The 21066-nt window shown below is 43.4% G+C and overlaps 2 protein-coding genes and 1 long non-coding RNA gene across 8 annotated transcripts in view; 2 read left to right on the forward strand and 1 right to left on the reverse strand.

Annotated features, from left to right (window-relative positions):
- The first annotated feature begins 2345 nt into the window (after positions 1 to 2345).
- Positions 2346 to 16822, forward strand: hsd17b12a (hydroxysteroid (17-beta) dehydrogenase 12a). The gene is made up of 11 exons (XM_042109573.1): positions 2346 to 2604; positions 10283 to 10329; positions 10976 to 11051; positions 12607 to 12714; positions 13284 to 13348; positions 13476 to 13520; positions 14212 to 14246; positions 15044 to 15125; positions 15232 to 15297; positions 15431 to 15580; positions 15806 to 16822. The coding sequence occupies exons 1-11, from the start codon at positions 2439 to 2441 to the stop codon at positions 15911 to 15913; spliced, it is 948 nt and encodes a 315-aa protein (XP_041965507.1). The 5' UTR covers positions 2346 to 2438; the 3' UTR covers positions 15914 to 16822.
- The window catches only part of LOC121723667, a 25009-nt gene continuing 12030 nt past the window's right edge, over positions 8088 to 21066 (reverse strand). The window contains exons 2-3 of the long non-coding RNA XR_006035005.1: positions 8330 to 8336; positions 8088 to 8102 (exon numbers count right to left, since the gene is read on the reverse strand). This is a non-coding gene — a long non-coding RNA (uncharacterized LOC121723667). The remainder of the gene's footprint in view (positions 8103 to 8329; positions 8337 to 21066) is intronic.
- Positions 18126 to 21066, forward strand: part of alkbh3 (alkB homolog 3, alpha-ketoglutarate dependent dioxygenase) — a 23841-nt gene continuing 20900 nt past the window's right edge. Inside the window, exon 1 of one of the 6 annotated variants that reach the window (XM_042109566.1) lies at positions 18126 to 18309. In XM_042109566.1, the coding sequence (XP_041965500.1) occupies positions 18204 to 18309 (106 nt within the window). In that variant the 5' untranslated portion in view covers positions 18126 to 18203. The remainder of the gene's footprint in view (positions 18310 to 21066) is intronic. The other 5 variants (XM_042109567.1, XM_042109568.1, XM_042109564.1 and 2 more) reach the window with 5 other exon arrangements.

Raw genomic sequence — 21066 nt, forward strand, 5'->3', positions numbered from 1 at the left:
AGTCCTTGTTAAAGGCATTCGAGAAAAGCTCAAGGTGAGTTTTTACTTGCCTTAGTCTCTGAACAGTGACTTTGTGTGGTGTGTGTGTGACCACTGGACAGTGTTCTGCTTTTGGAAATATCTATGGTGAATGAGAAAATGTAGGCCTTCATAAAATTGTGGCGATAACTCTGGGCGTTATGGAGGTCTGCGAAAACAAGAAGTAACCAAAAGCATCTTTGTTTTATGGAGATTTAATAACAACCACTGTATAGCCCATATTTAGTTACCACAAAACTGTATCGAATTCAGGGAAGTTCTTAAGTGCATTTCGTTTATTCGAAACCGTGATTGTGGAATTGAGGGAACAAAAACTGTGTAGCATAGCAACGCATACTGGTCGCTGTCCGCTGCTAGTGGTGCTGAATTGCTGTGCTCTGCTCGTGTTCAACTCGTGAAAGTAGGTGTAGTTATATTTAAATGTTTGTTTTCATGTGATTTTTTTCTCGTGATGCAGTTTTTCTCACTGATATGAGTCTCTTTATAGGTTCTGTGGAACAAACGTTCATAGTGGCTGCTTGTTTCCCCTCAAAGGAATCACAGGTGGTAGCCTAAAGTTGATGTTGGTGCATACGGAAGTGCAATACATTGTAAAAGGCTCGAACTATTTTAAAATGGTTTTGTAGATTTGTAATGGTATAGACTAGGATATATTTTAAAACCGACATTGAAATGTTACAAATTCTATCCAATGAAATGAAAGGGAATTAGTAAGTTGCTTCCATGAAATGCATGAATAGGTTTTAGTCTCGGCTGGTGTATTCAGTAATTTAGAGCAGTTATAACCCCCATCATAAATGTTTGACTGTGGCATGCTGCATTTATTTGTTTGATGTGTTTTAACTTTAATAAACTTTATGATCTCTCATATCTGAAAATTCTGAATTTCTCTCGAGTTGTGTCGTCTGTCTTTACACTTTAATAAGAAAAGCTGCACACAAAGTCATCACATTGCGAATCATATATTTTTTCAGATTACCCGTGTGCTTGTGTGAGGTACAATGTCCATGTGAGTAAGGCTATGTAAAGAATAAAATGCAAGAAAGGGGGGGGTGTTTTGTCAGTCGCACATTTCACGTCAAAACTCAAGTAATTTGGGTCTGTTGCAGGGAATACTCCTCTGAGATGGTGGTTCACATCTACATTCTCTCGTTTAAACTATAATGTTTATGCCAGATTTCCTCAAAATAAAATGTTTCCTGTACTCAGAGAACCTCCCATAACTATTTACTTATACCAAATGTCCATTACTATATATCGTTTGGTTGGTATTTACGTTTAGTTACAGGTCTATTCCGTAAATGAAGCAAGAATGGCGACAGTAGGAATGCATGTAATATCAAGCCTACAGACTAAGACACTGTCATCATTGCAAGCCTGTAGTCCTCCCTATCTCTTTCTGTAAAATATCTCCGGTTAGTCACAAATACAACGCATTTTGCTTATGTATGCGTCATAAAGAGATTTCTATGTGTTGATCAATGTAGTGAGCTCTGCGTTTCATATCAGTGTCATGCCGAGGAATAGAGGCTCTCTGCCATCTGCCTTGATGTTTACATAATCATGGGTCTTCTTCCGTGTTTGTGAACGTATACGATGGGTTCTCGCGAGTGCTGCCATTGGAGTCTGGGAGCTGTAGTTCATTTCGCACACCTGCTACACGATAGAAATTTTCCTTGAACCCAAGGTTTGGCTAGTATTTATCTTAACCATAAAACGCACAGTCCTATAAACACTACTAATCACACTAAGCGTAATTAGCTTAATAGGCCTATAAATATTTTCGTTTGATTAATTAATTTGTTCTGCAGAATAACAATTTGCCTTAGCCAAACTGACATTTCGTCAAACAAATAGCGTCTCTCCAGAAGCACCCATGAAGGTGGGATGATAGTTTTTGTTTTAGCCAATTGGAGCGACCCTCCATTCATAAAGTGGTGTGCGCCGCTTTGGCAAGCGTGGGCTTGGAGTGTTTCGTAATCCTGACTGAAACAGAAAAACCTGTTCTGAATAAGAGCCAATGAAAGGCCTGCAGAGAGGCTGCCGTAATGATTAGCCAATCCCCTATCACCCGCTATCGAAACTGGCCCAACCTCTTTCGAACAGAAAATGGAATGAATGAGAATGGAATTTTTCTGACTGGCAGAGCTATTCACCAATGAAAGGGACGTACTTATTGGCAGACAGAACCGGCACCCAACCAACAATAGAAGAGGGCTGACCGGGAGTGTATAGAGTAGGTGGGGGGCGTGCACATAAATCTGGATAGTCTGGTGTGTTGGGGGAGTTGTGGGAGTGTGAAGCTACAACCTGCTTATAAAGGGCTCGCACGTTGTTGCTCTACATTAGTGCATATTGCCGTATTTTGGGTCACTTCACGCACAAAGACATTCGCTCTCATGGCGTTGGACTTGCTTCATTCTGCCGAAACGCCGTTTTACTGGGTCGGTGCATTTACCACGACCTCATTCTTGCTGTGGCTGCTCTATAAACTTATCACCGGCATTCGGATATGGGTTATTGGGAACGGAGATTTACTTTCTCCTAAATTGGGAAAATGGGCAGGTGAGTTGGTCTTTGAATTTTCACCTCCAACAAAAGGTCAACATCTTTTCACTGTTGAAGGACCCACAGACTTCTAAGTTCATTCTCAAGATAATAATGATTCACCAGGTTATTTCAAACAGCCTACTAGCTTTATTCTCAAACGCTGTAGCAGCAGTAGCCGAGGTGATTCGTTCCATTGAGCCGTCGCCATTAGGTGACGACTGGTTGAACTAGCACTTATAAATTGCAATGTGGATAACATAAGTTGTCAAATCTCTCTGGAGTGACATACGCAGTTAACAATTCTTCATCTGAATCGTTCCTTTGAATGACACCACTGTAAAGTAGCGTAGTTGTATAATTGATTGAAATGAGTATGTTTATGTGCATTTAGGCTATTATGGATTGAACTGGGCGCTGTTTTGGCTGTGGCTAGAAGTGATGATAGACTGCTAGAAGCAGCGTTCCGGGTAAGGGAGGCTAGTGAGTGAATGACTGCGCCATAAGTGAACACATTTATGCGCAAATTTGATGACCTGTAATATCTAGGTGAGCACCCAGCCAGAGCTAACCACATAATATAGAAAAAATGAGTGAGTTAGACACCATGATGACCAATTAAGTTATGTGCACTGGCAGAAGACTTAAGTAACCAAGACGTATAACATTAATCTACTTAAACATATAGCCTACTATAAATGACGAAATATGAAGTTAATTGTTTTCTAAAGATCCACACTCTCAATTAAGCATTTAATGCGAACAATTAAGTATAATATAGCAATGAATATAATTAAAATTCACGACTAGGGTAAATACGATTTGTGTTTCAAATATTCAGTTTTATTTGTCGAGAGCTATTCCACTAGTCCTGGGAGTTATCGGTAATAATTGTACCAACGTCATGAAAAAAAAAAAAAACCGCGGAGCCATATCCCCGGCCTAGTCTGACCCAGTTCTCCAGTTCTCTCTGCTCAGTCTGACACTGCGTCTCTCCACCAACGAGACCAGAAGCCTCGGTGTCCTGCTCTGCCAGACAATTCGGCTGTTCTGTTTGAACAAATTCTGCTGTCTTTTCTCAATCCTTCTAAATACCATTAGGGACCCTTAATGGCAACTGATTTATTTTATTAACTGAATGTTCATTGTGTGAGACTGTTATTCAAGATGACGCAGTTGTGATCGGTATACACGCACCTGCATCGGTATGCAGTCTTCATCGTTACCACGTGCAGTTAGCGAAGGATGACTGGTGTGTCGCATAGATGGAGTGCGTGTAGGTGACTAGGCTACATTTCCAGGTAGATATAATGCTCCAAAGGAAAACTGACAAATTTCACGCAGATGACGATAGCCCAAATCATTTCAGTGCTTTGTCATTGCACATGCGCATGAAACACTGGTTGGATTGCTTGTCGCAATGGGCGGAAGATGCTTAAACCTAAACATGACATGGCTAAGGCAGACTCGGCTTCTTAAAACGACTTCTTCCGTGCTCGGTTCGTACATGTGTCTTTTAGACAACTTGTCGTGCGATGTGGTGAGTTCGTGCGCCACTCCTTGAAACCGACTGAACTCAGGACCTGTCTGACTCGTCTCCGCCACATTCACTTACAATGAGTGTAATCCCAAGTGTTCTATTTGACTCAGTGCCTCATCTTGGAGAACTAGTTTTTAGTCCTGACATTCTTGAAATACAACTTCAGCATAGTTGCGCAATAATGTTAGACAGTTAAGACAAATATTTTAAACTGGTCTTTTGTTTTATCTTACAAAAGTTGCACAATTAATTTACTCCTGTGCTGATTTATTATGCTTTTCATCATACACGTCGCCATCTAGCCCACCGGTAGAGACCAACACTAAGATACATTTAACTTGTAATGTAGTTCCAATTGGGTTCGATTGGTGATTAGTATTTCATAGATGGCAGGGTGTGGGTTAGAAGACCGATGATCGTGTTACTCCATTGCAACATGCATGCACGAGGACCAACCAGACCAACAAGTTCCGTCGTTTGCGACACCAGAATAGGGCCTTATACGGGAAGGCGATGGATTTTTTATTTGTTTTTCTTCCTGCTCCATTCTGCCCCTGTCTGCCTCAGAAGTTACTTGGAGACAGACATCGGAGGCTGCTTTTTCAATTATTATTCTGACGTAAAACCACTCTGGGTCGTGGCGTTGAATGTGTGATGGAGACCCCTTGTGCCTAACGCGAGTATTACATTGGAAGAGGATTTTTCAAGGGCTATTCTGTGCTGTGGGCATTTGGACGCTGCAGGGTATAGCCTACATCCGAAAATGATTTTTTATTGTTATTACTTTCACCAATAAACCACTTTGTGCTGGATCTCAAGACAGTTGTCATATTATCATATCTTACATTTGTAACCAAAATTCTAATATGATTCAAATAATTACCTTTCTGTGGGTGTGGGATTGGACTGTGGGTGTGGGATTGTATAAACCTTCTTTGAGAAGCAGATGCATTGCTTATGAACCGAGTTGTCTTTCTCACCCTCTCCCTGTCTTCCTCCCGGACCAACAGCATCCTCGTTGCGTAATAGCGCCAGGGCTTGTCTGAGCAGATGCCAGTCACATTGGGTTTAGTTGGACAGTGTGTTACCCAGGAGAACAGAGCACATTTAGTCTGAGGAAATGGCTTTGCTTTGCAGGAACAGTTCATTAATAGCTCTTTAGGTCTTTCTATGGTGCTGTAGAATTCATTCAGTTAAATCATGGTGTTGGCTGTTTGCAAAAATTCAATGAAGTTAATGCATTACAGATGAAGGTATGATTTGATGTAAAGCCATTTGTCTGTAAAAATTAAATCACTTCATTTTAAAAGCTCTACATACATCATTTGCTGTGGGGGAAATGCGTATTAGAATGAGCTGTATTGCATATTCATTGCACTGTTACATAGGGATGAGCCCTTATTCAGAGTCTCCTTGCTTGTGAATGTGGCATGCCTGTGAATGGTGACTGGCTGTGATTATCTCTTCTGTTCTAGTGTGTGTGTGTCTAAGGGGCTTGAGTGGGAGGGAAACGCTGGCATTCATGTGATGGAACACACTCTCTGACACGTGCTGCAGCTGAGGCTGATGGGTAAAATAGAATCTGTACAATTGGAGACATAACCCATGCTCCTTCTTGGAGTCTCTCTCTCTCGCTCTCTCTCTCCGCTCTCTCCGCTCTCTCTCTCGCGCTCTCTCTCTCGCTCCTCTCTCTCTCTCTCTCTCTCTCTCTCTCTCTGTACATCCCTTCATTCCCCGCCCTCCCTGTACCCCCCCCCCTCCTCCTTCTCTTCTGTCACGACTCCACATTTTATTTATTTATTTAGAAAAAGGAAATCTCCCGTCTGCTGAGTCCCTTTGGAAGTGTTTGTGTTTGCACTTTGAGCTCATGCACTCTATTCCAGTCTCACTTGCACTTTTAGGATGCCATTTATTTGTAGCTTATCTGGGCTAATTCTTAAAAAATATTAGGAAATGTATTAAGAATTGTGAAGATTTTGCCTTTGCTGGAGAGAGCTAGTGCGTAGGCTACCAGTTGATGTCCTATACAGGGCTACTACATTTAAGTCAGACTAAGAGAGTGTCTCAAATGTTGCTTTTAGAGATGTAATTCACACACTGTGTTGCCTAATATGGCCCTGTAGACACGGTCATGTTTTATATTGTCTGTAAAATACATGGCAGTGTATGTACTAGAGTGTACATGTCCAGTGTATCACTAGATTGATGCACAGCCTTAGGTAGAGGCAAGACTTTTTTTTTTAACGCTGTTCCTCATGTCTTTTTCTCTTAGTTTAAGTACTCTGTCAGGTCTTGGCTTGACTACTTGGTCGAATAGATGACCATCAACAGCTCGTTTTTCTAATGTCACTGTTGAATATAATTTTAATGAATTTTCATAAATATTGTTTTTACATTTTGGTTCAGTAGAAGTTCAGTAGAACCGTAATTGGGTATTGCTATTTGATTCATCTGTACTCCACTGCAATTTGATTGATATTACCTGAAATACACAATTAAATAGCCTGACCTTTTTAGTGTTTTTAAAAATGGAGATATAGCATTTTGGATCCACAGTCTTCATATTTTGCCCTTGATTTCTCTCTGAACAGTTGGAATATCCAGTTTTTCGACTGGACGTTAACTTGACTATTAACCTAAAATATTTCAGAACGTAGGCAGATTAGATCTTAGGTCATCGGGTGCAAAAAAACTTTTTCTGCTTGTCTGTGTGTATAAATATATCTATACCCCCACACACCTCCCTAGTGTGTGTGTTAGTGTTAGAGTGTATAAATATATCTATACCTCTAGTTTTCATCCTGATATAGAAAGCTATTTTGGTCTTGCGGATCTGGTTTGTACTTTTGATTTTGGCCATGTGACTGCATGTACTATTTAAAGCTGCCGTGTGTGTGTGTGTGTGTTTGCTTCAGCCCTGGCACAGGGGGAGGGAGGGTTCATTCACAAGAGGAAGAGAGGGCAGGGAGAAAGGGATGCGACAGATTACATAACGCTGCATTCGTGGAGCACACAAGGACTGCAGTTGCTGCTGTCGCCACATCCAACTCTGATTGGATGAGGGGGGGGGGGGGGTGCTCTCGCCACATCCAACTCTGATTGGATAAGGGGGGGGGTACGTTGGCACCCTATTGGCAAGATTCACTTTTTTTTTTTTTTTTTTTTTTTTAAGTTGTAGTCCACAGCCTGCAAAGAAGGGCAATGCTGGACAGCTATTTTTGAGTTTTCGATAGTGAATGGGTATTCACTGAATGGAATCCTAATGCAGCCAGTAAAGTGGGAGAGTTCATGACCGCGTAACCCCCACAGACACATGCAGGGGGTGGGGCGGGCAGGCAATGCTGGCTGGGGCGCTGGGCTTGTGAGGGGGGGCAGGCAATGCTGGCTGGGGCGCTGGGCTTGTGAGGGGGGGCAGGCAATGCTGGCTGGGGCTCTGGGCTTGTGAGGGTTGCAGAGTGAGGAGGAGGGTGAGTGAGCGTCTTGTTAGTATTCAGGTGCTGAGGTGGCCCCAGACGAGGCTGCTATTTTTAGCCCAACTGCAGCTTTTTTTAGCCTGGGGATTTTTTTTTTTTTTTTTTTTTCTCAATGCAGGAATAGGGACGCTTGCATCTGCAGTGGTTGAGGTGTTTGGGACGCTTGCATCTGCAGTGGTGGGGGGTGTTGGTGTTTCTGAACAGGGCGTTCTTGCCTTGCAGTTTCCCACAATTCCATTTCTTTTGTCTTCTCTCTCCCATGCACTATGTGATTACTGGAAGATGATTTAAAACGCCTGGCATTATTGCTGATTTCTTAACCACCACCCATACCCCCCGCCCCCCCCCCCCCCTCCCCATACACACACACACACACACACACACACACACACACACACACACACACACACACACACACACACACACACACACACACACACCATGTGTGCTCAGACACTTCTGTGGAGCGTCCGTCACTTTGGTGTGATTGACGTGTGTGTGTGCTTGCGTAACTGGTGGCTGACGTAATGCTCCACTCACGTGAGTGGGAATTGACCCCTGCTGGGAGCGTGTGTGTGATTGGTGTGGGATGCCTTGCTTTCATCAGATTTATTACCTATAGCAACCAGTATTTTTGGAATTAGAAATGAGAACATATTATTTTCTCAGCTATAGTACAGCACAGTGCTGATGAATTGGGTCTGGCTGTTCATCAACGCAGCCTGGTAACTTGTTACCTTCATGGGGGGCCTTTTCAAAAGTTCTAGAAGCTGGGGCCTGCATGAAGATCTTCTCGTTCATGTCGTCTTTTTCACCTGCTTAGATTAAATCTGCTCGAACTCTGACCTTGTGAACCTGCTGTCACACAAAGAGCTCACAGCCAAAAGAACCTGTCCAGGTGTCAGCTACGTGCTCGCATGCATGACTAGCTAAGGCAGAGTGGCATAAGGCGCCCCACCCAACACAGACATTCTCAGGTGTATGTGCTAGAGAACAGATGTGGCTTTGGCCCTCTTCAAATGCCATATACATCTTCCTGTCACTAGTTGTCAGTGGCTGTCAAGACGTCGCATGCTGTGGTATGCGCTCATATTATTTTGGAATGTGTGTTGTAATTGGATGTCACGTCTGCTGCTCGAGTCCTAGTTCAGCGCGCGCTCTCGAGGCAACAGTGTTTCCTGGACAGAGTGTCCTGGGGTGTAGGAGAGGGCAGGCACCTATCCATCAAATTAGTTTTTCCTTCATTAGAAAAAGAAAATGTAGAGAGGTTGTGTTTGAGTCTGACCGTCTCGGACTCTTACTGATCATTGGTGGACTGAATGCTATCGGACATGAGTTAGAGGACCTGGAGGGTGTCCATCTCTGCCCAACACATCTGTGTAGTATTTATTTTTGTCTTCATTGGGTGGCTGGAGAGTCCATGTTGGGGATTCCATCCATTGACCCTCCTCAGCAGCAAAAGTGCTTCTGGATGGTTAAGGGACTAATCTCTCTCTTTCTGCTGTGAAAGACCAGAATCAATTATCATTCTCTACCAAAGCCAGTCTTCTGCTCAGAAAGGGTAGAATAGTGAGCATGTCTCTGTTCTGTCCCCATCCTCAGGGTAGAATAGTGAGCATGTCTCTTCTGTCCCCATCCTCAGGGTAGAATAGTGAGCATGTCTCTGTTCTGTCCCCATCCTCAGGGTAGAATAGTGAGCATGTCTCTGTTCTGTCCCCATCCTCAGGGTAGAATAGTGAGCATGTCTCTCTTCTGTCCTCATCCTCAGGGTAGAATAGTGAGCATGTCTCTGTTCTGTCCCCATCCTCAGGGTAGAATAGTGAGCATGTCTCTCTTCTGTCCCCACCCCTAATCACAGCCTTGCATCTCTCTCAGCTCTCTCTCCTCTTCTATTTATAGAAGCCCTCAGGATCCCCCCTCAGCACCCCCCCCCTCCTCACCCCCCCCCCCCCCCCCCTCCTCAGCACCCCCCCCTCCTCACCACCCCCCCCTCTGTGCTCGTCATCAGACCATCCCTTCCCCTGTCTGGTGCACAGTATTCGTGAATGACCGCTGCCCATAGTGATCACGTGTGTGTGTGTGTGGTATGTCATTGTGCATGTAGGATATTGTGCATGTAGGATGTATATGAAACTGCATTGAAGTGTAAAAGTGGCTTTGCTGACATGAATGACTAGTTTGTGCATGGGGCAGTGTGTGTGTGTGTGGGGGGGGGGGGGGTGTAATGCATGGGATGGAGGTTTACTGTTTGCCCAGTGATGTACTGTAACGGTCTGTTTTGACCGTTGCTTATATTTAACAAGTGTACCAAATATGCATTAGCATCAGATGCTTAAATCTACCCGTCTTCACAATGTGCTATCCTGGAGCCAGAGGAACTTGCTCTATACATTATGACACTTGATCAGTATGAATAGTTACCTCAGTGAGCTTTTTGTGCAAGTGGTTTGCGATTCTATCCGATATGGGGCTTGGATCTTACCTGACTTTTTGAATCTCTTTGGTCTGTCTTTCTACACAGATTCTTCTCTGCACTTAATTGTGCAGAATTTGAATGCTTTGTGTTGGGGTTGACTCCAACATTCTGTAAATGCTAGATAAATCTAAAAAATGAATGCGTTTGTCGTAAGATGAGGATGCTGAACTTTGACTGACCTCCACTGCTTCTGCCTTTTTTTTCCAGTTGTGACTGGCGCCACGGACGGCATTGGGAAATCCTACGCTGAGGAGGTGAGTGTCCTCCGGCCCAGGTTTCTTTTCTTCCCTCCTCAGAAGCGCAGTGACTCATCTGTGTGAGTGAGGACGAGCGGCTCTGCTCAGAGACCAGGGCAGGGAGCCGTGTGTGTGTGAGGACGAGAGACCAGGCCAGGGAGTCTTTAGAGTATTAGTGTGTGTGTGTGTGTACGAACGAGACCAGGCCACTCTAAAGGGAGCCTTTAGAGTACTAGTGTGTGTGAGGACGAGACCAGGCCAGGGAGTCTTTAGAGTATTAGTGTGAAAGAGGAGCCCTCGCACGGCTGCCTCTAATACACTGAGTGACGCACATACACATGCACACACGTGCACATGCATACACACACACTCACACAAGCACATGCACACACCCTATGCAAACACGCACTTAAATACACCACACATGTATTAACACATTGTGCACTCTGTTCACTCTCTCCCTCACAAAAGACCAGTAACGTTCACGTGTTGCTCTCAATCTACCATTGTAATTTAACAATCTACCATCTCCCATTGTAATTTAACAAGGGACCGTAAGGGCTCGAGTTCAAGTCAAGACAGACAAAGCCTTTAGGTTAAAACGCTGTTAAAGCGTTGTTAAAACGCTGTCTTTCTGTTTTTTTTTATTTATTTTTTTTTACAGCTTGCTCGCAGAGGTTTTGCCTTGATGCTCATAAGTCGTTCCCAGGAGAGACTAGATGACGTCTCCCAATCACTCAGTAAGTCCTTGACCTCGGTGCGTATGTTCTACTCTGAAGGTGGAAGACTGTCACCATGAAGGCTGTCCTCTGCTGTGGTTTTGCAGTCCCTGGTTTCCTCTTTGACGGGACGCTGAGGACTGGGCATTGATATTGAACATCCTGTTGGCAATGGCATGTCGTGTTGGTGAACATGCACCGAGACGTACTGGCATTGTTGGATGGCTGATTTACTTCTCCATGTATTCGCTGTGTGTGTGTGTGCCTCGAAATTACGCCTGAAGAATGATTTTGTTTTTTGTTTTTATCAAATGTTTGTTTGTTCCTTCACCCCCTCACCCTCCCGTGGTAAGAGCCTGGAACTCTTTCAAATGACGTCTGTCGTCATGGAGAGATGTGGGCCCTGAGCGCATTTGGAAGGGGGGGGGGGGGGGGGACTGCGTATGCCCATCACACAACCAGGCCAACATTCAGCCTAGGCTTCTGTTTCTCTTTCTCTCCCCCCCCCCCCTACATAACCCTCAGCAGGCTCTTCCTGCTCCGCTTCATCCTCCACTAGGGAGTGGGGCCTTTAGAGTCAGTCCTGTTGCTTTTGACTAGCTCCTGTGTTCGCGACACACACACAATCCTTCAGCAATGTAACCACACAATGGCTGTGACTGCATTGCATGGCTGGACTGGGGCTCTGCAATTACCCAGAGTGCTGCTCTGCCACAGTCGTGCTGGAAGCCCGGCGGGGGGGGGGTTGGGGTGGTATGGGTCCTCACGAGCCAGAGTTCTCTGTGCCAACCCTGGCACTCCCATCATGCGCTCAGCCTGGCCACTCGGGGACAGACGAGGAAGGACGGGTGGGGGCGAGGGTGAGGTGACCATGCCGCCGCTCAAAGAACCCCCCTCTCCTTTCATTTGACCAGTAGACTTTGTGGCTGAATTTTCGAGTTGACCTCTCCTCCTTTCTTTATCACCAAGCCTGTCCTTCATGGGGTGGGTATGGAGCTTGCTGTAATGTCCCCTTAGTGAGCGATCACTTCTGCACTGGCACAAGCAGTCTTTGCTCGTAGCACATTGGAGGAATTTTCCTCCCATAATTCACCCCAGAGCGCTGCCGGCAAACGAGTCTTTGGACAATAAATTGTAATTGCAGCAGGCGCGGCAAAAGGCGGGAGGGGAGGTGTGTCGGAAGCTGCATTCTGTGGTATACAGCTCCCTCTGCTGGGAGAAATTGATCTTGTTTGCTAGCTCCGTTGTTACCAGCCTGTGTGTGTGTGTGTAGAGGTACTCAAATTTGTTGGCAGCTACTGAGGTCATATTCTCAGGGCGTGAAGGGATGTACTCTCATGCCAAATCATACATGCCAAAGTCATGAAACTCCTAAAGAGATCATGTCGCAGGTTTGAAGTTGACATAACGTGTTCATTGTTCTTTCTCGCTCTCTCTCTCGCTCGCTGTAACTCGCACACAGACACACTTGTATGTTGGTTCTATATACATCTTACATCTCAAATCAATTAGTGAATGGTTGTAGACTATGATTGAAGCCATTCTGCCACATTGAGATGTGTCTTTAATCCAACAGAGAGCATGTACAAGGTGGAGACCAAGACCATAGCTGTGGACTTTGGAGGGGCGGACATCTACCCAAAGATTGAAGCCGGACTGGAAGGGCTGGAAATTGGAGTTCTGGGTGAGTTGATGACCTCATTCTTGTACAGTGCTGCCAGCGTGTGTTCCTCCTCACGTGAGCTCCACTGTGTCTCTTGTCTTAACTCACACATGCTTGGCGCTTTGTGTGTAGGCTCCTTATCGGTGTGAAAATATGCTCCTTATCGGTATTTCTCAAAATATGCGTTATCCGCAAACGTAATGTTCACTGCACAACCCCCCAACCCCCGGCTGCCCCAAACACACCTGTTTTGTGTTCCCTTGGTATTTGGTTAGCGTTCGAGTGAAACAAGTTGGATGGGTTTTTTTTTTTTTTTTTTTTTTCTCCCATCCACATAACATTTGATGACTTGTGTGGTAATGAAGTCAGTGAAGCATTGTGTGCTCATTTTAATATGTTAATATTATTTCTGTAGTTTTTTTAAATGGCTATATTTGTAGATAAAATAAACTTTGATTAATGCTTGTCTCAGGGAAGCCCTCATTCTTATTTTTCTACTGCCCCCTTCTGGTGATGAGGGGAACAGTCACTGAGGGCTATAAAGCACTGTGATGGTAACACTTTGTTTTTCTATTTGTGTTTCTTCGCAGTGAACAATGTTGGCATCTCTTACTCCTACCCAGAGTTTTACCTGAATATACCGGACTTGGAAAACGTGAGTTACACTGCATCAGGGCCTGTTTAGTATTACAATTAAGCAAGAGGCAGTTGGCGGAATTCACTGTGACTGACTGACCGACCTCTTTGTAATTAACCCTTCTCCTTTGTTTCATTTGTTTTAGTTCATCACTACAATGATCAATGTCAACATCACCTCCGTGTGTCATGTAAGAACCATCATATTTGCAATCTTCTGAGTTTATCTCCCTGAGACCTGAACGGATCCATGAAAACTGGAAATCAACTGCTATTATATTAATTAGTCAAACGAAATGCACTTCTCTGTTAAGTGTGCAATTTGTGTTAAGGCTGCCTTTTATATTTATATGTAGCTCTGTTTTCTAAGTAAGCGACAGGTTGTATATGTATTATAGTTAGTCCAGAAAACAGGCCAACACATTCATACACCATCCTTTCTCTGTTGGTGATGTACCTGCAGTTGGTGATGTACCTGCAGTTTTCATGTTGTTCCCAGAGCAACACTAAACTACACTATACGCTGTCTGCTCTCACTGCCTACGCACTACCTTCTCTCCCACACCCTCTTTTCAATCTCTCTCTCTCTCTCTCTCTCTCTCTCTCTCTCTCTCTCTCTCTCTCTCTCTCTCTCTCTCTCTCTCTCTCTCTCTCTCTCTCTCTCTCTCTCTCTCTCTCTCTCTCTCTCTCTCTCTCTCTCTCCGTACTTCTACCAAGTGCCCCATCACCACCACCACCCATACAAGCATGACACCAAACAGTTGAATTCTGTCAATGAACAAATTCAGTCAGTGAAGTCCAGCAGGACTGTAGTATGTAGCACAATGCTTCATGTGACATGCTCCTGTGCTGATTTTGTCTTATGTTGTGTTTCACATATAGATGACTCGTTTGGTGCTGCCCAGAATGGTTCAGAGGTAAGCAGACGGTCATCGCTTGTATAGTATGTATATAGTATGTTGCAGGTGCAAGCTTGGATTTAACTTAGTTGTGCTACAGTACCTAGATGGCATTGAACAGTGTTGAAGCCATGAAGTTCTCCTCCATAATGGGTCATTTAGGCTACTTCTCAGATTAGTTTTGGATTATGCATGCAATGCTCCAGACTAAGTACTTGTACCAGTTGTCTTGACTAGTTGTGACTGAAACACTTGAGCTGGCAGCTGCAGAGTGCTGTACAGTAGGAACTGGCCTTCTGAGTGTGCTGCAGAGTGGTGTAGGAACTGGCCTTCCTTGAAGCCATATAGAAGTGGCGTTGGCACATGTGTTGGTGCGCATGTGAGGGTGTTCCCCACCACCACCTCATTGTGTGAATTGAAAAGCATCTACTTAGAATATGTGTGTGGGGGGATGTACAAAATGTAGTCTTTTCATTGGCTGGGGAGTCCCACGTCAAACCAATAGAGGCTAACAAATGTGGTGGTAATGGGAGCAGTCCTCGCCTCCCCAGCCCCTCACACAAGCACATCAGCACAGCTGCAGGGCCACTGCATGACAAAGCTGGTGCCATGGCAACACACCAAGCAACCATGATTGGTTTATGGTGTCTGTGTGTATATGCACAAAAGCACTTCATTGCTGCCAGGGCTGCATTTTGTGGGTCCTGAATAGTTAAGGCCACATTCAAACCATAACAAAGAACACAGGTTCTAAAGGTCTATGTCCAAAGGTGTGATTCTGAAAGGTTCTAAAGGATTTGCTGTCCCTGTTCTAGGTCCAAAGGTGTGATTCTGAACATCTCCTCAGCCAGTGGCATGTATCCTGTTCCACTGCTGACTGTGTACTCCGCCTCCAAGGCAAGTGCCCAACCTCTGCTGTCTTCAGTCGTACTTGTGGGCCTGCTTATTTGTTTGTCTCTTATCTGATGGTAGTTTAACAGACATGTTTACGATTCTTCTTTAGGCCTTTGTGGACTTTTTCTCTCGTGGACTCCATACTGAGTACAAGTGCAAGGGCATCATTATCCAGGTAAATTCGTCAAATGACTATTTCCACAGTATTTATTAACATGAATCACATTCTTACAGACTTAGCCTAGCCAGCCTAGTCATTAATAATGTATTATTATTATAAATAAATTTCTGTCTGCTTGTCCCCACAGAGTGTTCTCCCCTTCTTTGTGGCCACCAAGATGACCAAGATCAGGAAGCCCACCCTGGACAAGCCCACTCCTGATCGTTATGTTGCTGCTGAGGTGCAAACCGTCGGACTGGAAGATCAAACCAATGGTTATTTCCCCCACGCGTTTATGGTAGGTCTTGAATTTCCCCTTAGGGATCAATAAAGTGTGTCTCTATCTCTATCTATTACATAATTTCTGTTTAGTTCGGACCTTTATTTCCTATCAACATGATGCTTAGAGAGCCAATGAAAAGAATCCACCTACTGTAATAAACACCAACCAGACTTGAAGGACTGCACAGTGCAGTCTGTAAAGCATGTCTCCTTTTTAATTCATGCTGTTTTGAAATTGCAGGGCTGGTGGTCTGCTGTCTTCGCACCCATCCAACTGGTTCTCTACCTCGGTGCGCGGATGAACAAGGCTCAGCGTGGAGGTTACCTGAGGAGGAGAAAACTGAGATAAGCCGATCGGATTTGACCTGAGCTGACCAAAGAAAAACATCAGGCCCAGACTTGACTACAAGCCCCTGCTGTTTAGTTTACACGGAAGACCATTGGCCATATCCATACGTACAATGACTTTGTATGTTTTTGTATCTGTCTAGGTTTTTTTATATACATATTGCTTGAATATTTGTACTATTTGTTTTCCTTTCGTGTGTGTGTGTGTGTGTTGGAAATTGTATACAAATGGCAAAAAGGCTTACAAACTGTGATCTTGTTGGTTCAGTAATGTAGATTTCAGAACAACGGAAAGTTTGTATTCATTATTTTTTTTCCGTGTTTTATGTCCCACATCCTGGATTACTTTGTGCCTTAGTGCCCTGAATCTTGATAGCATGACCAAAACATCCTCTCACTACGTGCCTTGTTTTCTATAGACCACCTAAGGTTTATTCTTACGGTTCAGATCTTCCATCTTTTTCTACTATATTTTTAGGTTTGAATATTTAAAGTGCTGGAAATGTATTGGTGAGTTTCACTGATTTCCATAATGTAGGCTACTTCTAATGGAACCAAAAGTCTTAGCTGATAAACACCATGGCAATATTATAATGTAAGATGAAGCTATCATCTGAAGACCAATGAGCAGGACCTTTGTCCCGTGAGCAGTTGGTTGCATTTTCAAAGTAGCGCATCCATCAACTACCAAAGAATGAACCCATAATGGAATGTATTCAGCGCTGCGTTATCTTATTGTGTAGCACAATCCTGTTTGGCTGGATTTTCACCACTGGCTTTTGGCCTAATTTAGTGTTTGTCTGACAGAGGTAACTTGCAACCAATGCTTTCTCATGAATATTTTGTATGGAAACATGCACTGCCAAATATGTGACATACAATCTTGTTTGTTAATAAAGTTTACAACTTCTCCCTTGTTACTTTTCTTGAGAGATGATGAGAATTTTGTTAGATGAAAGTGAGGAAGCAGTTGCGGAGCGAGGGATTTAATGAGTCATGACGCGTAGGCTTAGCCTGACAAGCCAGACCCACATTAAAATGTAGGGTCTGGGCACTCCCTGTTCGCAGTGCTCAGTCTGAGGGGCGGGATAATCAGTTGTCTTTCAAATTCCCTCTGCACGCAATAGGACGGCGGCAGCGCTATGAGTCCCATGTGTTTCCCACCAGCGGAGTTGGCTAGTTCAAACGTTTGCCAACTTAATAAAAGCTTAACTCGTGTCACTGTTCGCCAACAGCAACATCCATCTTATTTGTTTTCAAGTAGCAGGGAATTCAAGCCAAACTGTTGCAACTCTGCCATCAATCATTATGTTAAGCCCACCTATCGACTCTATACACGATTTCATTGGCCTGATTGAGTTTCGATTTCTGGAGCTCACAAGCCAACGGAGAGTTGCTAGACTAGCCCTGGCTGCCGCTAGGGGCGCCTCTAGATTTCTAGGCTAGCGTAGGCTAGCTTACATAGCCTAGTTAAAAAAACTATTTAGGCCCATGACCTTAGTTCCAGATTTTTCATATCTAAGCCTAGGCGTTTTCCGCCGACAGCGAACCCCTTCTTGAACCGGTCACGTTAAGAATTATTTGAACCCTATCTGAACCAGGCCAGAGAATGTCTAATAAACCAGGCCCAATTTTCCACCAGAACTAAACCATGATGGATGCGTCATAAACAATGGGTTTTTTTTATGCAAAACAAACGTTAATGAGATGCATGAACAGGAGAATGATATGAACAGTTGCCCCGTAAAAATGGCATAAATTAGCTGTTTAAAATGATAGTCAACATCTGCAGTGTAGGCCTAATAGTTGACTAGTTTTGTTTACTCATACAACAGTTGATATGGATGGAAAACTCATGCTTTTAGCCTTCTCCCCTCTGAGTAACACGCCCGGTTCGCAGGAAAAAAACAACTATTATCTGGTTTAAGCTCTGAACCAACGTGCCACGTTCCGAACCGTGTTTTGTTTGGTCCAAATGCTCCGACCGGTTCAAATGTTGGTTCGCGAACGTGATCGGAGCCGAAAGGTGGTTTACTACCAAGGTTCAAAGAATTCTGAAAGGAACCGGTTCAAGAACGGGTTCGCTGTCGGTAGAAAACGCCCCTAAAGGACTTTATCAGAAGTCTTCAACAGGTGAAATCCTATTAGTTATTACAGAGACCGTCTTATTAGACATTCTCTGGTTATTAGGAGGGACCTCATATGCATAATGACATGGGGGTAACAGAGGCAGCTATCTAAAATGCATTACGAAGATAGCATAGGAACCTTTAGGGTCAGTTGCTTTTGCGATGGGACATATTTTCGAGTGCACCACTCGCTGGGACAAGCTGCAACTTACCAATCTTCTGGCGACTTGTCTGAGATTGAGATATCTGCTCAAAAGCACGTTAACATGTAAGTCCTGCGGCGAGACAGTGTTAACACTCTTACATTTTAAGTGTAGGTTACATCAAGCTATCTTAACTTTACATCTGGCGACTGTTGAAACTCGTTATTCTGCCTAGCCCCGCTGCTGTATGCGGTCAGGATGGTGTCTTAGGTTAGGTAACTAACAAATAACGACTAAGGTATTCATATATTTGTTAACATTTAATGTGTAGATGGGTATTTTAAAGCAATTCAACCTATTTTGATAAGTTAGCGTTATAAGCTGTGTTCTTTGCAGTTAAGTTACAATCTCATTGAGCTGGAATACAATAACCTGGCTGTGTACAGGGACCGCCGTCATGCTATCCGGCAAAAGAGTCTTTGGACGCCGCTATTTATGGATTTCCGGCTCCCATTGACTTACATTGAACACATGTAAACAAAACGTCAATTATGTGCTCAAACTAACGCCGCTGACTTATGAAAACCACCATTCCACTTTGATACGAAACTACATAATTGTACAACATTTATACAACAAAAATCACAGAATTTGGATCAAGTAATGTGGAGAAATCTTATGCAAAGTGTCAACCCCTAACAATGTGCCCATTGCCCAAATTTATGGTCGACTAATGTCGAATGTCAGAGTAATGACATTGAAAAAGGTACCTTAATGATACACTTTAATTTATAAAGGTACGAAGTATAAAAAGAAAAACACAATTTATCAGATGGATTACCCAAATAATTTGTAACAAAGTAAAACATTTATTCGAGGACACATCTATTCCCAGAACTATAATGGGTGTTAAATATTCCACAACCACTAGATGGCAGCATGACACAGCACATAAAGTACACCTACGTGTCGCTGCGACCTGAAGGATGGCGTGGTTGAATATCCACTTCTCCTGCACTTCGGGTCTAATAGCGGGTGTATTGTATGACCACCAGATGACGCCATTTCACTGCACCTCGGGCCTAATAGCTGCTGTAACTTCGTTTAAGTATTAAGCCTCGAGGAGCCGACGGTTACACTTGTTTTATGGGCGTTGTTAGCCACGCTGCGCCAGCCGGGTAGGCTACAGTCGCGTGTGTTTGTGGTGATTTATTCCATGTATTAACAAAATAATAATGTAACGTTAAAAAAATAGCCTACATAGATAAAAAAAAAAAACTAAATAATTACACCAAAAAAGTAAAGAAGCTTTATCATTGATATATAAGCTTACTGAAAATCAAATATAGGCCTAGCCTACAATTGTGTTGCACAGACAATATGTCCTACAGATAATCACAACAGTAAGAACATAGGCTAACCTAAGTCATGACGACACGAGGGCTTAAGTTGTCTCATGTTGGCCTATGACTACGTCATAGGCCACATAAGTCTCATGTTGGCCTATGACTACGTAGCCTAGGCTACCAAGCACGTCTGTGTCTGCGACAGTGAAATAGCTCCAATATTAATTGTGTCACCAATAAATATATGCTAACATGAATCTCATCAGTCACCTATAGATAAGGGTTAGGCTATAACATATGTAGGCTATAATGTAAAAATAGGGTCATATCATATAATGTTGACTTATTAAGATGGGGGAGAGAGCTGGACATATTACACTGAACTAACTGTTCATTGTTGAAAATCAATCAAAAGTTTGTAGTTGATCCGGATGTCATTGGTCGCAAGGACTGTTAATGGGTGTATCCACAATTGGGACCTTGTTACAAGTTGGTCTTTCAGCTGCTAATGCAATCAGTGGCCGTCAGAAAACATGTTAGACAACTGAGGAATGAGATGCCACACATAAAATGTACAGTCAAACAGAACCCACAAACATCAATGGGAATCAACCAAACACTGCAGGGAACTATGTTATTGTCAATCAGCACTCTGCCACGCTAAATCAGACCCTGCTTATGTTTGTGCAGAGCAGAACAGATATTTGTAGATATGGTGCAGGACCTGTTAAGAGAGATTGGCAGCTCAGTCTCCCTCATATTAGTCCCTACGGTGAACGATGTAATAGCATAGTGCTGCTGCTTCTGATGTGCAAGACAAGACAGGGTATATATTCATAATGTGACAGGCAGCATGTATTTATCATTATGTTACAACCTCTGCACAACTACTATTGATGTTAGAAGAACAAAACAATACATCTTCAAATGTTCATTGCTTATTACATGTGTTATAAAAACAAAATCCTTGACTGCTTTCTGTGTTTTTGCATGCACCTGTCTACAGGGGTGTAAAGACATATTTGTTCACCATGCACTTAGGCTGTTCTGAGTCATTGTTTGTATGTTATAGTATTTGTTGATTTCCATTTATTGCCCATTGATATTGCATTCACATTATTGTTTATTATTGCTCTTATAAGGTAATACAGTGCACATATTTATATTTCATTTATACTACTCTAAACCACCTTCTGAAAATCAACTGTATAGTACTGCACCATATTTCTTGACCTGTCTCACCACCTGCTTATATGTATACTGTAGGCTACTTACACCACCTTACTTACAACACTTTGAAGAGCCAGAAACAAAGCTCAGCGCACCTGTTCTGTGCATCAGCAAAGTTGGAAGGTTAATTTATGAACCATCACTTCTAGCTGAAACATCACTTCTAGTAGGCTACATGTGACGTGTAGGCTAGAATAGAAGTCTTTATTGTCCACTACTGGGGAAATTAATCGGCAACACTTTATGTGTCGCTGTTACAGTGTACCTACATGTATCTAATTAGGTACAGTGGTACAACCTGTGTAA

The sequence above is a fragment of the Alosa sapidissima genome, chromosome 11 (genome assembly GCF_018492685.1).
Source record: "Alosa sapidissima isolate fAloSap1 chromosome 11, fAloSap1.pri, whole genome shotgun sequence".
Classification (NCBI taxonomy): domain Eukaryota; kingdom Metazoa; phylum Chordata; class Actinopteri; order Clupeiformes; family Clupeidae; genus Alosa; species Alosa sapidissima.

Excerpts from the sequence above, each read along its gene's own strand:
- hsd17b12a (XM_042109573.1), top strand. The coding sequence starts at position 2,439 with ATGGCGTTGGACTTGCTTCATTCTGCCGAAACGCCGTTTTACTGGGTC. Across the intron at positions 11,052-12,606 it reads TGACGTCTCCCAATCACTCA|AGAGCATGTACAAGGTGGAG; the intron begins GTAAGTCCTTGA and ends TTAATCCAACAG. Across the intron at positions 15,126-15,231 it reads CTGTGTACTCCGCCTCCAAG|GCCTTTGTGGACTTTTTCTC; the intron begins GCAAGTGCCCAA and ends ATTCTTCTTTAG.